General features: G+C 37.9%; 2 protein-coding genes across 9 annotated transcripts in view; one reads left to right on the plus strand and one right to left on the minus strand.

Moving 5' to 3' along the window:
* G6PC2 (glucose-6-phosphatase catalytic subunit 2) overlaps positions 1-7,950 on the minus strand; it is a 38,938-nt gene extending 30,988 nt beyond the window's left edge. For 4 of the 6 annotated variants that reach the window (XR_008437857.1, XR_008437858.1, XM_053982221.1 and 1 more), the window contains exons 1-2: positions 876-1,093; positions 412-521 (exon numbers count right to left, since the gene is read on the minus strand). Coding sequence is in view for 4 of the 6 variants with exons in the window: in XM_053982221.1 (XP_053838196.1) it covers positions 412-521; positions 876-1,093 (328 nt within the window). In the remaining 2 variants the exon portion in view is untranslated. Of the gene's footprint in view, positions 1-411; positions 522-875; positions 1,094-7,602; positions 7,775-7,881 lie in introns of those variants that run through there. The other 2 variants (XM_053982219.1, XM_053982218.1) reach the window with 2 other exon arrangements.
* A 106-nt stretch (positions 7,951-8,056) lies between these two features.
* Positions 8,057-11,384, plus strand: SPC25 (SPC25 component of NDC80 kinetochore complex). Of its 3 annotated transcripts, none has more exons than XM_053982948.1 (7): positions 8,057-8,219; positions 8,306-8,474; positions 8,563-8,628; positions 9,391-9,537; positions 9,675-9,779; positions 10,086-10,184; positions 11,126-11,384. In XM_053982948.1, exons 2-7 carry the CDS (start codon positions 8,321-8,323, stop codon positions 11,257-11,259), a joined length of 705 nt encoding a protein of 234 aa, XP_053838923.1. In that variant the 5' UTR covers positions 8,057-8,219; positions 8,306-8,320; the 3' UTR covers positions 11,260-11,384. The 3 variants fall into 3 exon arrangements, with proteins under 3 accessions (XP_053838923.1, XP_053838922.1, XP_053838921.1); XM_053982947.1 differs by having other exon boundaries at positions 8,058-8,198; XM_053982946.1 differs by having other exon boundaries at positions 8,060-8,169.
* Positions 11,385-15,116: the final 3,732 nt, after the last annotated feature.

The raw sequence follows: 15,116 nt of genomic DNA on the forward strand, positions 1-15,116 counted from the left end.
CTGGTTCATTTCCACTTGTGATACATTATATAATCGATTGCTGAGACTGCTGTTATTTACACTGAACCATCTATTTAGTTTATGGGGTTGAATATTTGTTGCAACAGCAAACAAGCCCTCAAACTCAACAGCCCTGGGCTCTGGAACACATTAAACAATGTATTACTATCTAATAGTAGTTATTTTTAAAGCAAGTCCCCCTCCCTTGCATCTTTTAAAGGCAATGAAGGAAATAGTCTTGTCACACAGCAAATACCTATTGTATTTCTTCCTTTACATGTTTTTGTGTTCTATTTTATATGTGAGCTCTGAGATTTCTGTATCATATAAGACCTTCCTAAGTCACATTCTCTCCCTCTTGAAGCAGCTATCCCTATCAAATGTACCAAGGAAATCTCCAACATTTCTTACCTGGTCCAGTTTCACATGTTATAGGAAACTGTTCAAGGCATGGGCTTGACTGATTAGGATAAATCATTGTTTCTTGCACCCACCAGTAAGGGCGATGGCCAAATAAAATCCTGACCCCAAAAGAAAAAAAAAAAAAAGAAAAAGAAAAAAAAATAAGAAAAAAAAAGACATTAGATGAAAATATTTTTACATAATAAGGCCTCAGCAAAGCATAATAAATAATCTTACATGGAATATCAAGAGCTATATTTGCAAAGCTATTCTATAGTAGTTCTACAGGTTCTTCTCATCTTATTACAATGTTATTTCAAACATATCTTAAATATCTTCATTGTGAATTCCTATTTTATAATTACCAGGGAAAATCTACTAGTACATTATTCACAGAAAGTTTTCTAAACTTGAGGTACATATAGTAACTATTATTAAAAATACCAAATTTTAAAACAAATCCTACTTCTTACCATTTAAATATGAGGTTGAACCAATCACCAATGACAGCCACCCATATCATTTTAGTACCAACCACTTGGTTGAGCTGAAACCAAAGAGGAAAATAAATTGAAAATATATTCCGAGGATCACCAACATGTGACATAAAATTAAGGAAATCCTGGTAAGCCCTGTAGTCCCTCTGTAAGTGCTGAATGATAAGCACTCCATTGCTGTGAAGGAGATCCATATTAACAGATGAAACTGTACTTGAAATATAGTAAAGTTCCTTTAATCTTAAGTTTCTAGTGATAGAGAATGAGAATCGTGGAGGGGAGCTATTAAAAAGTGAGAGAAGGTGATTGACGTTGCCTTTATATTATATTGGCGTGGTGCACCCAGCCATTCCCAAAACACGTGGCTCCAAATCTCTGAAAAGCATATAAGTCTCTTAGCACTGGAAAGCTTTTTTGTTTGCAAATTTTAATTGTAGGAAGCTAAGTGAAGTACATGCTGAGCAGCAGCAAATTGTGGGGAAAGTTTTGTGGAAACAAAATGTGTGACTGGTGCAATCCTTTCTAGGAACAGTTGGAACATGTTTGCTTAAATTTTTTCACAGTTCATTTCTCAGCAGGATGGACATCTTACTAATGTGTGTGCTTCATTAAGTGTTGCCTGTACAAAGGATAGAAAGAATACACAAATTACTGATCTTCACAGAACTGTCACTGAAGCTGTACATTTCACTTTGAAGCAGAACTTGGCTGTAACTAATACTTTGCACAACACATTTTTTCAGTCAGGGAAAATGCAACCAGCATCCATATATCAACCATGCTATTGAGCTCTAGATTTATTTTTAAAGCAACAATATTCTTAAAATACTGAAAAACAATTGTTTCCTTCCTACAAGAGGCCTGTTAATCCAGGGCCCAATGAAGATGATGCTCAGTCTCTGAGTCATCTTTCAGTACTGCCATTCTTGGGCATTGCTTACATGATACCAGTCCTACGTCCCTCCGCCTGCAGGAGCTGCAGCCCCCCCTTCTTGCTGCGCAGCCTGACAGAAATGAGACGTGCTGTACAAACCAGAACAAGGTTGGGAACAGATAATCAGGAGTATTTCCCTGAACTATTCCAAAGGGAAGCACAGTAGTTCTCCAGAGCCAACAGCCAGGAGCAAACAGATTCTGCCACACAGCAGGAGTTTAAAAGATTACAGCAGACAATATATTAGCATATCAGATTTATCAATATTAGTACTAATAACTGTAGTGTAGAATATTATGTTCATTTGAGGTGTGTTCATGAAAAGAACTTTTCCTACAAGAGATTAAATGGATACTAAAAGCCAGATGATATCAACTTCTGACATCACCAGAGGAAAACTTCAAGCTCTTTATCAGGCTCTAATATTCTGATGATTTCGTACCTCATACCAAATTATTATCTGTGCATCTGAAACAGTGTGAGTCAGAAGACAAAAGCAGCTCTATATATGGACTGCACACTTCTCTAATACTCTTTCCATGCACTTCAAGCTAAACTGCACAAGCTGTGGAGACAAAGATATGAACTACTTAACTGTTTTTTGCTGAAGAGGGGCTTAATGGCTTAAGAGGGCTTCATGATGTGTGGTCAGGAAAGTCACATGGAAACATTAAGTAGATTCAATAAATAAGGCATGACAATTAAATGGGCGTAGAAGATTTATCTTCCTGACACAATCTCACATTTACTTTAACTACTCCCATTTACTTTAGCTAATAATAGTCTGGTTTCAGACATTTTTTAGCACATTTAAATCCTATATGTTTATTGCTACCAAATGCATTAGCCATATAGAAAATCTTAACGTTAAAAGTTTCTATGCAGTGCTTCTCAATAACTACAATATTTTTCTATATACTGAGCGAATTATTCACTTTAACTAGTGATACCTGATTTCAAGGGAAACCCTTCCAAATTCAAAATTTCAGGATATTTCAACAAAAAATATTTCCTAGATTTTTAAACTGAAAATATTTGAGGACGTTTGTTTCTTGCTAAGTTGTATACCTTTACTGTTTTTCAGAATGCGCAGCAAGGCAACTGTCATAGAAATGAATGGATGGAATGAATTTTCTCTCTCCCAGTACTTCCCCAAGACCATACTTGTTTAGAAAGCTCTCTCTAACAACTCTGTACCTTATTGCTAAAGAAAATGTTCTTTTGCTACATTTTTTACTGCAAAAGTATCTTGCTTTTAAAGATAAGTAAGACAATATAACAATAAAAAACCCACTCTTTTAGACATGTCTGGGTTTAGTATGCAGAAATGTAGAAAATCTGAGGTCTTCCTCTGTTTTCCAATCTAATTTAGCAAGAACAGTTAGCTTCAAACATGAGTGCAAACACCAAGTCAGTTGGCAACTGAATAACAGACATCTTACTTCTAGTACTTGGTTAAAAAAGCAACAATTATAATGAGGTTAAGTCTAAATACCTATTGTTCTATTAGAAAAAAATATTTTGCAGTACATAGGTTTCCATCAAGATTTAATGTCCTCAGGAGAGTCAACCAGGTAATAAAATAGGTCATTTTACAGTCCCTCTTTAATGGCACCACTGTTAGTCAGTGGTATCTGAAAAATTGCCTCTGACACAGGATGTGCAGAGGCATTGCAATAATTGCAGTAACTTTTTGCATGTTTGCTTTATTTATAAATTCAAACCCAGCCATCCATATTATCTATGCACCAGGACAGCGATGCATCTGCTCAGGCCAAAGTCTTCTGACAGAACCCCTCAGGCACACTTTGGCTCTCCAGAAACTTTGTAAATTTAGTGTTTGAAGGTATGTCTTTGCAATGTTTCAGTAAAGTAGCCTCTTTTAGTATAAATGCTGAAGACGTCTTGATACTAACTTTCAGGATTTTGCTGCTGATTCTTATGCTTGGATAGAGAAAGATAAGCACCTTAGACATAAAAAAGACTAACAGCAAGAGAAAAGGCTTTCATTTTCTCCTACATTCTTTCTGAGTTTTTCAGAAGCTCCTACATCATCACCTTAGAGATACCAGAGGAGTCATGTTTACAGAGGATGTTTAAAAAACCTCAACAAATCCACAATCTAAAAAACAGACACCACGGAAGTTTTGGAACAGGTAAGTGGTTTCTGTGGGAGAGGCAGCTCTCACTGCCTAGAATCAGTCATGATCCTGTTCCATCCAAGGGAAAATCAATAACTGACATAATCTCTTGTCCTGCCTGTCATATTACACAACCAATAAAAGCCTGAGACACTAAAGATCTTCCAAGCTCTAATAACCAACAAAGATGGTGAAACATGACTTGAAATACTATATTTAATAACTTGTTTGACAAAGGAGAAACACTTCCTCAATAGACCTTCCCTCACTCCCCTATGCAAAGCACTGCAAAAAGCTTCTGAAATCCCCCTAATGCTTCAAAGTCACTCGAGATAATACATAAAACTATTTGCTGTCTTTTAGTATGGGGGATTGCAGGAAAACCTAATAAGCTATACAAAATGGTCAGAAAGTGTAAGCAATTAAGTTTTTACATTGAAGCTTTCTCTTGTTTTGATATTGGAGAGCCAAGGTTTGGCTTTCACATAAATTAGTTCTTAGTTCAAAGCAAAAACCTTTCAAATGCTATCTCTTAATATATTTTTAATTTATTGATAATTTCTTGATTTACTGTGTCTTCCAAGACAAACAAAACCAAAGACTTCATATATACATGTGTATATATATATATACACATAAAATGTAAAAGCAGCAAGAGTCAGGCTGATGATCCACTGAAGGGAGGATAAAATGTTTACAGCTGCCTTGCACCTACATTTTAGAGCAAATATTACATAACAGTCAACAGATGCTTTTAAGTAAATGTTTGCAAGGCATGGAAAAACCACCAAAGCAAACATTTTTTGAAACATTGTTAATGGAGGCCTATGTAATGGGCCTAACTTTCTGGTACATTATGCTTAGTTAATTGAACAATAACATGAATTTCCACACCAGTATTTCCATTGACACTGGACCAACTACAAGGATTAACAAGCAATTTACTAAGTTCACCACAGACACTGTATATAACAGCTGACAGGCATTTCTTCAGGTGGGAATGTTTTCCAAGTGGAACACTGAGAATATACACCTTAATTTTTGAATTAGGAAGAGAAGAATATTTCAAGAAGTTTGTGCTCTCTCTCTCTCTCTCTCTCTCTCTCTCTCTCTAATTTTTCACTTTCTTTCTTATCCCATGTCCTCAAACATTCCTCATTGGACCCAGGCTTTTTTAGGGTTGGGTTCACCAATAGAGGGTTAGCAATAGTTAACATGACCCAGTCTCTTTCTCTTTTCATTCTGCCACCTTAACCTGATCTTTCCTAGTTAGTACAGTCTTTGCTATAAAGTTAACTATACAAGCACACAAAGCCAACAAAACTAATCTGTGCACTATAACAATAAACAGATCTGCCAGACCTTAATATTTGTTTACATTAGTAATGTAAATTAGTAACATAATTACATTATATTGTGTTTATAACTGCAACAGTATAAATTATACAAACAATGCATGGAATACAATTCTGGCATGCCTATGAAAAAGTCACATCTAAGGAATTTTACTTATTTTAGTATGAAGAACTACCTTTTAGAAATTAGAAGCAACTTAGGATAAAATTCCTTCAAGTTCCATGAACTGCAGGCAGAAATGGAACTGAACCCATTAGGGCAACAATCTCCAACCCATTTTTTCAATTCCCTTTCCAATAAGAATCCTGTCTTACTGTCATTCTCTAATCCCTGAAACTGGCTGGCTCTAATTCTTAAAACTAGCCCTATGCCAACCATAGCCAAGGGAGTCAGAAACCTGCCACAAGAAGTAGCTGAGTCAGTTTATTAGTACCAGCTTGTCAATTTTGTGCTCCTTTAGAATGTCCTCATAAGCTGCAGTAGCTCTCCAACCCTGAGCTAGACTTTTCAGCTGCCTTTTAACCCAGCACTGAACTGCCCAGGACTGACTTTCTGTTACCAATAAAATAAAGCAGCAGATTTTTGTTGGCAACATTTTGCCCTTCAGTTTGACTGCAGGGAACTGTCACCCTGCGGCTGCTGCTGTGCCCCTTGGAACCTTGAGTTTAACCAAGTAGCCTGGGGTTAAAAGGACACCCATGAAGAAAATGCAGAAATAGCACAATTAATGGTCTCCAGCCAAGCTCATAGCATTAAAAATAGGGTAAATAACTGTTGAAACTTTTTTCCATCCATGACTACTCTGTGGCTGGCTAGGACAGACATTTAGAAAACAACATTTCAGAACAATTGTCTGGGCTAGAGTTATGGTGGATTGGCTGCCAGCATTTCTGTCTAAGGAACCTCTTGAATCAGACCCAGAAGAGGACTGAAGAAGCATCTGACCTGCACTAGTTTGGGCCATGAGGCCATATTCCTGTTTGTAGCTGGCAAAAACCATCAGTTTGAACTGAAACTTGCCAAAATCACTGTGCTTCCCTGCAACACACACTTGGTAAACTGATGGTGGACAGTAGCGGGAAAGGTTGAAGATAGGTTATAGTACAGTTCATGTCTCTCAAAACCTCTAAATGAATTGGAAAAGAGATCAAATAAGGTATGGATTCTGGCAGTAAATGTCACAGGCTATATTTAGTCTGAAACGGCGAAAGTCTAAAACAAAGGAATAGGACTAATGAGTCTAGAAGAACTTCACTGATGAAGAGAAGATAGCTAACATTTTTGAGCTAGTGCCTAGCATAGTGCTACTATGGGGTGAACCCATTATCTGTGTTAACCAGCTGTAGAACCCACCAAAAGACTATGGATTAGAAAATAGGGCTTGTTTAGATCAGTTTAACTTGTATTTACTAAACTCCAGGGCCTGGGAAAACTGTGTACTTAGAAAGTTATGAGCTCAAAAAATAAAGGCTAATAATGTCAGGAGCAACACTGAAACTTTATATTAATAGCACACACTTTGCTAGGCAAAAAATGTTCCTAAATAAAAAAAGGCATAAGGTATAGGTCCACAGTGCCCAAATTCATATGTGGCTAGGTAATCATCCCTGGACCAGCCCAACTTCAATACATTTAGGTGTGAAGCAGGTAAGAAACAGGGGTCTATTAGCTTTAGGAACAATGCTGAGGAAACTGTGAAATCTGGAGAACAGCATGTCCAAATCAAACAAGACAGGAATACAGTGGGGTAAAACTGTTTATACAAGAAGGCTGTATAAGAGTAACGGAATTAATAGTTGGTGGTCCCAGCTCAGACTTTACTAAGCATTGCACAGGTGGAAGATAGTAATTACACAGCAATCCTCAAAGCCATGCTAAATATACATTATCCTGGGATTACCTAAATAGCACTGGCATAAACTAAAATTCTGACAAATTCATTAACTATGGTGACAAAATTATTAAAAGTAGCTTTCATAATAAACTGAAGGCTGCTACCTTGGATCACAAACTAGTGCTTATCAACAGCTAAAAGGGACTATAAACAACTGGAGAAAAACCAGTCACACTGTCATAAAGAGCAAACTCACTATGACAGACATTTATGGCAAATGTTTGACTGGGTACAGGCAGGGCTACTGTATGCTGGATTTGTTCGCACCAAAAAGGACTGCCATTACCCCTGAACGTCATTCTCCTGTCGGAACGAGCTTCATCCACATTTTTGAGAGAATTTAAGCCAGGGGAATTAAAAGGCAATTCGGAAACTCACAAAATTTAAGACCGGTTACCGCAAATGTGTTCCATGAGTAAAACCAGACACTGGGAACAAGCTGTGGCTTCAGAGGAGCGTAAATGAGTCGCGCTGTTTGCTCAGCACTGAACAGGCTGTTCCCCTCCACCGGCCCAGCTGGCAGCCCCACTACCACCCCACCAGCAGACCCTGGCAACCCATCCCAACAAGCAGTCCCGAGGGGAAGGGGAAGGGGCAGGGGCAGGGGCAGGGGCAGGGGCAGGGGCGGGGGCGGGGGCGGGGGCGGCCCCGGCCCACCTTGGCGGCCGCGCCCCTCACGCCGGCCACGCCTCGCGCCCGTTACCGCAGCAACGGCCCGGCGGGCCCGGGGCGGCGCTCAGCCAATCAGCGGCGCGCTTGCTGCGGGGCGGGCGGGAGCGGCCGTTGGTGGCGGGAAGCGGCGCGGCTCGGACGCGGTGGGTGCGGGCCGGGCCCGGCGCGGGGGCGGCTCCCGGGCCGGCGGGCGGTGAGGGGGCGGCGGGGAAACCTCCCCTGGCGCGGTAGCCGAAGAGTTGCGAGGGAAACGCGGCTCCCACTGAGTCGATGGTGACGACAAAAACAACTTGCGCGAAGAGGTTTGAACGACAAGCGGGGCGGTAAAACCAGCCCTGAGCGTTTGTCCTGTGAGTTACCCGTGCTGCTTTTGCCTCCCGTGTCCTGACGCTCGTCCGTTCTCTCCCAGGTTTGGTACGGCGCTATGGGTAATGCACAGGCGGAAGATGAAGTAGCACTCTTTGAAAGAGATATGAAAGAGTTTTGGATCCAGTTTAAAATCAGTTATGGCACAGAACAGAACAATCAGACTTCAGCGCTGAGAGATTTGTGCAAGGAGACTTTAGAAGCTCTTTCAGGTACAAAGGCTCTATGCTCCTCTTAACTCTGCTTTTTGCAACTTGTCATCAAGCTTCTTCAGATAACTGAAGTAACTTTCCCTTACAGAGAAATGGTCCAAGAAGCTGAAAGAAGAGGACCTGATGATTGACAAAATTCACGAGTATAACAATGGTACAGTTATTTATTGTGTCCAATTTTTATAAAATTAACTAAATACACCTGAATAGTATGTTTATCTTCATTCTGATGTTATTACTTACCTTTTTAAATGTAAAGACAGAATTAAACCCAAACATAATGGGTTGGTTACAATATGAATTTACAATGTAAATTTCAAGTCAAAAGCAATTTGTTGAAAAACTTCCTTGATGATGCAAAAATTTGTTTTCTGCATAGAGCATAGGTATTTAAAACAATAGAGTATCAGAATTTTCTGACTGCAGTAGGAAAAGTAACTTAAATTGCTTAGTAAAGCTAAGTACTGTTATTTATGAGTTTTCCAAATTCGCCAGAGAATACTGTCAGCTCATCAGTCTAGGGTTAACTTGGCTGAATTTTGTAAACTTCAGAATATCAGGTAAAAATGATTGCAACTCTCATATCAGTGTTTCCATTTTTGGCTTTCTGTCATTACCTGTGGGCGGGAGCCACCATCTTCATGCTTTGAAGATGTATATAGTGCTGGCACCAGAAACAAATTTCATCTCATTAAAGTATCAGAGCATCTCCATACTTTGTAGCTTCTCTTAGGAATAACTTTTAAGTTTTCATTTGATGCTCTTGGTATAGTTAAGCTGACTTCTCTCTGTAGCTATGGTAGCATGTATTCCACTGTGTTTTATTAATATAAATAATTTCAAACTGCTTAAATTTTAAATAGCAGGGACATACTTAATCAACTGTATATGTTCATATTTTCTTGCCTCCTTGCAGAGATTCTCCAGCAGAGCAAATACGTAGCAGAAAAGGAAGAGCAGTTGTTAGAAATAAAATCAAAGCTAAATCAAGAAGAAGAGCAGCAGAAGAACTTGACTGACAGCATCCAAGAGCTTAAAGAAGAGTTGATGAAGAAAATGGAAAGTAAGTAAGAAAAGGATAATAAGTAAATTTTCTTAAAGATGGGTTGTTTTTAACACTTGTGGCTTTTTTGCTGTTCTAAATGTTTTTTTATGTGCTTGTTTTGCCTTTGATACTTACGATGGACTTTTAAATTCTAGTAAAATCTTCGAAAAATAAAGCTGCCAAGGAGAAAGTGGAACAAGTGAGCAAGATTAAAACATTGTTTCAAGAGCATCTTGCGTTGGAGATGCGTAGAATTCCAGGTAGGTTTCTGTACTTTCCATAGTTTCTGTGTGCATTGATACAATGTGGTTCATGTTGGATTGTGCAGTGAAGAGCACATAGCTTACACACTTGATTAGTTGGCTTAATCCAGATACTACATTTGTCCCTCAAATGGCAAAATATGGTAAAATGCATTTGTCTTGCAAAGAGGCCAGGGTTGCTTAATTTGTCAGTGTTCTAAGAATATTAATTGAAACTAACTTTGTATTGTGAGTTTTAGTCATCGTTGTGACTCTGCAGCAGAGGTTAGTGGTGTTAATTAATTCTGTTTGTGTTTATTTTAGATGAGCAACTACAGTTCATATTCAGACACATTGACCACAAAGATCCTGATAAGCCATACATGTGTACCCTTTCCATAAATGAACAAGGGGACTATGAAGGTATGTGAATTTTGAGTACTTAAATAAGAGGACTGAATCTGACACCTCTGTTTGAAAAAAGGGGAGGAATAAAGTGCAGTTTAGTTGTAATCTTTTATCTTCCAATTGCCAAATGAAAAATCTTGCAATGGTAATATTATTTCTTTAATTATATTTGTCTTGTTAACTTACATGACAATACGACTGCTTTTATTCACTACCCTGCATTTGTGGTGATGCTGTTTACTTTGTATAAAGCAAAGCAAGAGAAGGACCATATACAGAGATAAGGATGCTTCATTTATAGTTTGTTTCTGCTACAGTGGGTGTGTATGCTGACAGGCATATTTCAACTTGTTCCGGAAGCCTAGAGGGCAGAAAAATGGTGACATAGGTGAAAGAATAAAACTTGAAATCCAGCATTCCCCTTCTGTAAGGGCAAAGCCTTTTGGATCTCAAAGTTGGTTTGGCTATATGGGTTTTACTTCAGTTATGGAATTTGAGTGCTGGATAGCTTCTAGACAGATGCTACTGGGGCTCTGCCATGCCTCTAGGTATGAACTGAGCAGATTTCTGGTTTTACTAATTCAGATTTAAACTGTTGAAGCTAGAAGTCTATCACATGCTGGGCTACATCAGTTTACAATCTGCTAATCTGCAGAGCAACAAAATGGTTTAGGAATGTGTTTCAGTTTTTGAGCAGGCTGTGGATTCCTGGGAATTGCTGTAACAATTCAGGCAGGAGCACAGCACTGAGTGGGAGGTCAGTAAATCAAAAAACCTGTTATGTTCTTTGAGGCTCTTTGCTGAAAGAAAATAGGCTTCTCAAAAATAATGCAGGTGGAAGTGAAAACATAAAAAAGATAACGAAGTACATCAGTATTTCACAGGTGCAGGAAAACACTAGTATTGATTTATTATTTTAATAGTTTCTGATCTTTTGCAAATTTGTGTCATTTTAGTGACTTCCTGTACACCTCCTCTGGACTGTATTGCAGAATTACAGCTTAAATTGAGAGAAACTAACAATTTTTCTGCATTTGTTGCCAACATCAGAAAAGCTTTCACTACTTTATCATATAAACAGTCTGCATGAAACTGGTTTGTACCTCTCTTTCTGACTAATAAGAGTAGAGCACTCTTACTCCCTTCCTGTTGGTGAAATGGTGTATTTATCCATGTCTGACTCTTAATTTCTAAATAAAGATAATGAAAGCAGTATTTTAGTCTGATGTTATCTGGACACATTTCGGATCATTCTTCAAACAATAGTATCACCAACTACTGCCTTAACTGAATGTCTCTGGACATGTAAATTTTGATCCATTACATGCATTAATGATGTAATGGTTTGTATTTAGCTGCCACGGGAGATAATAAAAATAAACTACATTCTATAGTTTGTGTATCTTTTCCAAAAGCATTGATGTCTCTTTCAAGTTTCTGTGTCGTTGAAACAGGCCTGAAACCTGTTTTTTTTTTAAAAAAAAAAGTGTGCTGAAGCTTAGCACTTAGTTCAGTTATTTGTGTCATAGGTCATTGTCTAGATTTTTACCCTAACTTGTACTCTACAGTGTTAGCATTTCTATTCATGCATCTAAATGGTTGTTTTTCCTCTGGTCTGTTAAACTTTGTCATTGGAAATCTTTTGACATGGCAAAGCCTATATTACAATGTATAATGTAATAAAGTACAATGAAGTACAATATATTAAATGAAATAGAGTGGTGACAGATAAATCATGTGTATATTTTGCATCTTATCAAGAAGACTATTACTACCACAATGCTCAGCTTTGACTGAAAATATTCTTTTTCTATCCTTTAAACTGTTTTCATTTTTACAGAATATTTAAAAGGACTGTTGCAACAAGAAATAAAATGCTTCATTTGATAATATACCATAGTTTAAATAAAGTCTTGACTTAAGTTCAGTCCTAGGTATTCTAGTGAATCAAAAACTAATATGTATGACCTAGTCATTTAGGCATGTTTAAATCTGGTGATCAGATATTATCTGATAAGATATTCTTAGTACAGTTGGGAATATTTCCCAGTCACATGTGAACTGCATTTTGAAATAATTTGGTTTGTCTAAACGTAACCATGTGGCTTGATTGATGCACCACAGACTACACCCTCATCTTCTAGGAGCACAACATAACAAAAAAAGTAAACGAGATAATCTTCCATTTCTTCTTCCCTATAGGGCATAATTTGCTTTTTTCCAAGTAGTGCATAATTTTCCTTGGTGTGCCCTGTTTTTTTTTTTTTTTTTTGTCTTGTGTTGCAGCCAGTTATACACAAAGAACAGTAAGAAAAGTAAAGGTGCCAACTGATTACACTGCAATTTTGGAACAGAATGACAGCAGAGAATTACTAAGCATTACTATAATGAAATCTCAAATAAAACAAATCCTCAGTTTCTGCTTTGTGTCCTTACTCAGGACAAACCCTGTGTCCTCTCTGAGAATTCTGTAACTGGCAATGGTACAAAGAGGCGAGGGATGGGAGCTTGACTTCAGGGGTCTCATTGTTCATAAGTACATTTGCTTCCTTTTCACTCAGATTAACAGGATTTACGGTGCAGGTATTTCTTTCAACTAATTGCTTCTACCACTAAGAGAATGCTGTAGGCATTTTTATGGACGGCAGAAGACTAGTCAGGAGTTAAAAAAAATGTATTGAGCCAGCTGTGCACTTCGCACTTGAGTCACCTCTCGAGGCATTATGGCTGCTGTTGGCATCTCTTCCTTGTACAGAAGCCCTTACCTTCAATGGGGGAAAGCCTGTCCCTTCTACCTTCTCACTAAGGGCATTGCCCTCACATCCAGAATGACTCTTCATTTTGAAGTATACCCTTGCCCTACTTCACCTATCTGTGCCAAGCACCTCTGAGCTGCTCTGAAAGGAAATTTCAGCATGCTCAACCAAGTAGTTTACAGCTGTAGTATGAAAGCAAAAAGACAGGCAGGACACAACTTCCTCATTTCCTTGATTTCAAATGGAGCTGTTTAATCATTAAGGGTGTACATTTTGCTCAGACACCCCCTGTAACATGTGATTTGATCATGTTCACAGGAGAAAGAAACTGAAATGCTTTGAGTAATGAAGATAGATGTTCAAACTTAGTGCCATTTTCTTTTCTTGTTAATTGCAGGCATAAGTAGTTGGTGATAAAATGAATTTGTCAAGATTGCTATGCACAGAACATAAAATATGTGACAACTACTTTATTGGAATATACATTCTTAGAAATTATTTGCTGGAGAATATGTTGTAAATGTCCTGTGCATATGCCTAAGCAAGAAGTTTGGAATATTTATTCTGTGTAATACAAACCTTTACAATTCATTTTGAAGCTTGAATAATGTGCCTGCTTATATTTGCCAGAGCAAATCAGAGACCTTCGTTCCACTAAAACAGAGCCAGGCATTCCAAAAGTGGGTTAAAGCTAGGAATGTGTATACAATACATGTGCTTCTGTACTTATTCTAAAATATGAGTAAAACTGGCCTGTGACTTCCATGAAACAGCCTCATTCTAGTGGAAGATCTGTCTTGACATTTTAAAACCTTTGTTTTAAATGTGCACTTAGTGCTTATAGAATGCCACACACTTGGATCTGTGTTAATTTGGAATTTTTTATTTCTATTTTCTGTTTGTTATGAAGCTTCACAATACAGTGATATCAAATAATAGTGAAAACAACTAGGATAACACAATAGACTGACCCAGCAGGTACAGCTATTGGGAAGCCTCTGTGCTGGACAGTACAGATACAGACTGAAATGTCCCAAAGAGCAGATGGGAAAGCTCTTGAGCTCAAAAGCAATATGCAGCTTAGAGGCTGTGACACACAATCAGCTAATGCTGGTGCTCCATTTATTAGCAGGATCTTAAGGCAGACATAGATTTTAATGAAGGTCAATAAAGGCTTTTTTCATAAATCACTTTGCCCAATGCTGAACATTGCTTTTCCTTTCAAAGTGCTGACCCATACTTAGCTACCAAGGGTCAAGTCTGAAATGCATGGGCCATGAACTAATGCTGACCATACAGTAAACTGCTGATGTACTGGTGCTCAGCACCTTATCAAATTTATCTCATTTGTAAAAACCTGGGGGAAAAGTGTTGAATTTATGAGATACTGGAAATACCCTATGAATTTAAAGACTGCTGGGAAGACAAAGTAACATTAAATGTTAATAGCGTATGTATTAAATGCATTTAATCACTATTGTTTGTATGCTAGCTGGAGGTCAGATTTTTAAATAAATCTAATTACTGTGAGAGTCCTGGCTAACAGAACAGTTCTTTTACACAACTATTCAAACAAGAGTGGAGGTAGTTACTCTTGGATGTTGTTAGGTGTATCTTGAAAAGCAAACAGGTATTGGCTACACTTATGAAAATAAAAAAAAACATGGAAGTTATGCTGTGCTTATGTCATACTATCTTCTCTAGTATGTCAATAAATTGAATTTATTCAGTACCTTGAAATTGTCTAAATTAGTTTTGTCACTGTAATACCATAACATTGCTGTGCACTCACTTGTCATTTATAACTTTTTATAACTTTTTAAAAGGCTTGTGGAACTTGACATAACAAAGATATGCACGCATAAATCAATCTCACAGGCAGAGTAAGAGTATGTATTTTAACTGTGTGAATAAGCTGTACTATATGATTGTGGTATTAGTCTTACCTTTTTGAAAGCAATAGTTGCAATTCAGTTATATGAGGCATTACTGCTAAAACAGGATTGTATGCCTGAAGGGTTGGGAGGAATGGCTCTGACTGCCAGACAGTGACACTACATTCTTTTTATCCATATTATCCCTAATTACTCTGACAGCTCTATACACAGAGACCCCTTTAGAGTCTTGAGCTTATAAATAAGTTGTTGCAGCAGAAGCAGAGGCAATGAAGCCTGATTTCCTACAGATCTGT

The sequence above is a fragment of the Vidua macroura genome, chromosome 7, assembly GCF_024509145.1.
Source record: "Vidua macroura isolate BioBank_ID:100142 chromosome 7, ASM2450914v1, whole genome shotgun sequence".
NCBI lineage: Eukaryota > Metazoa > Chordata > Aves > Passeriformes > Viduidae > Vidua > Vidua macroura.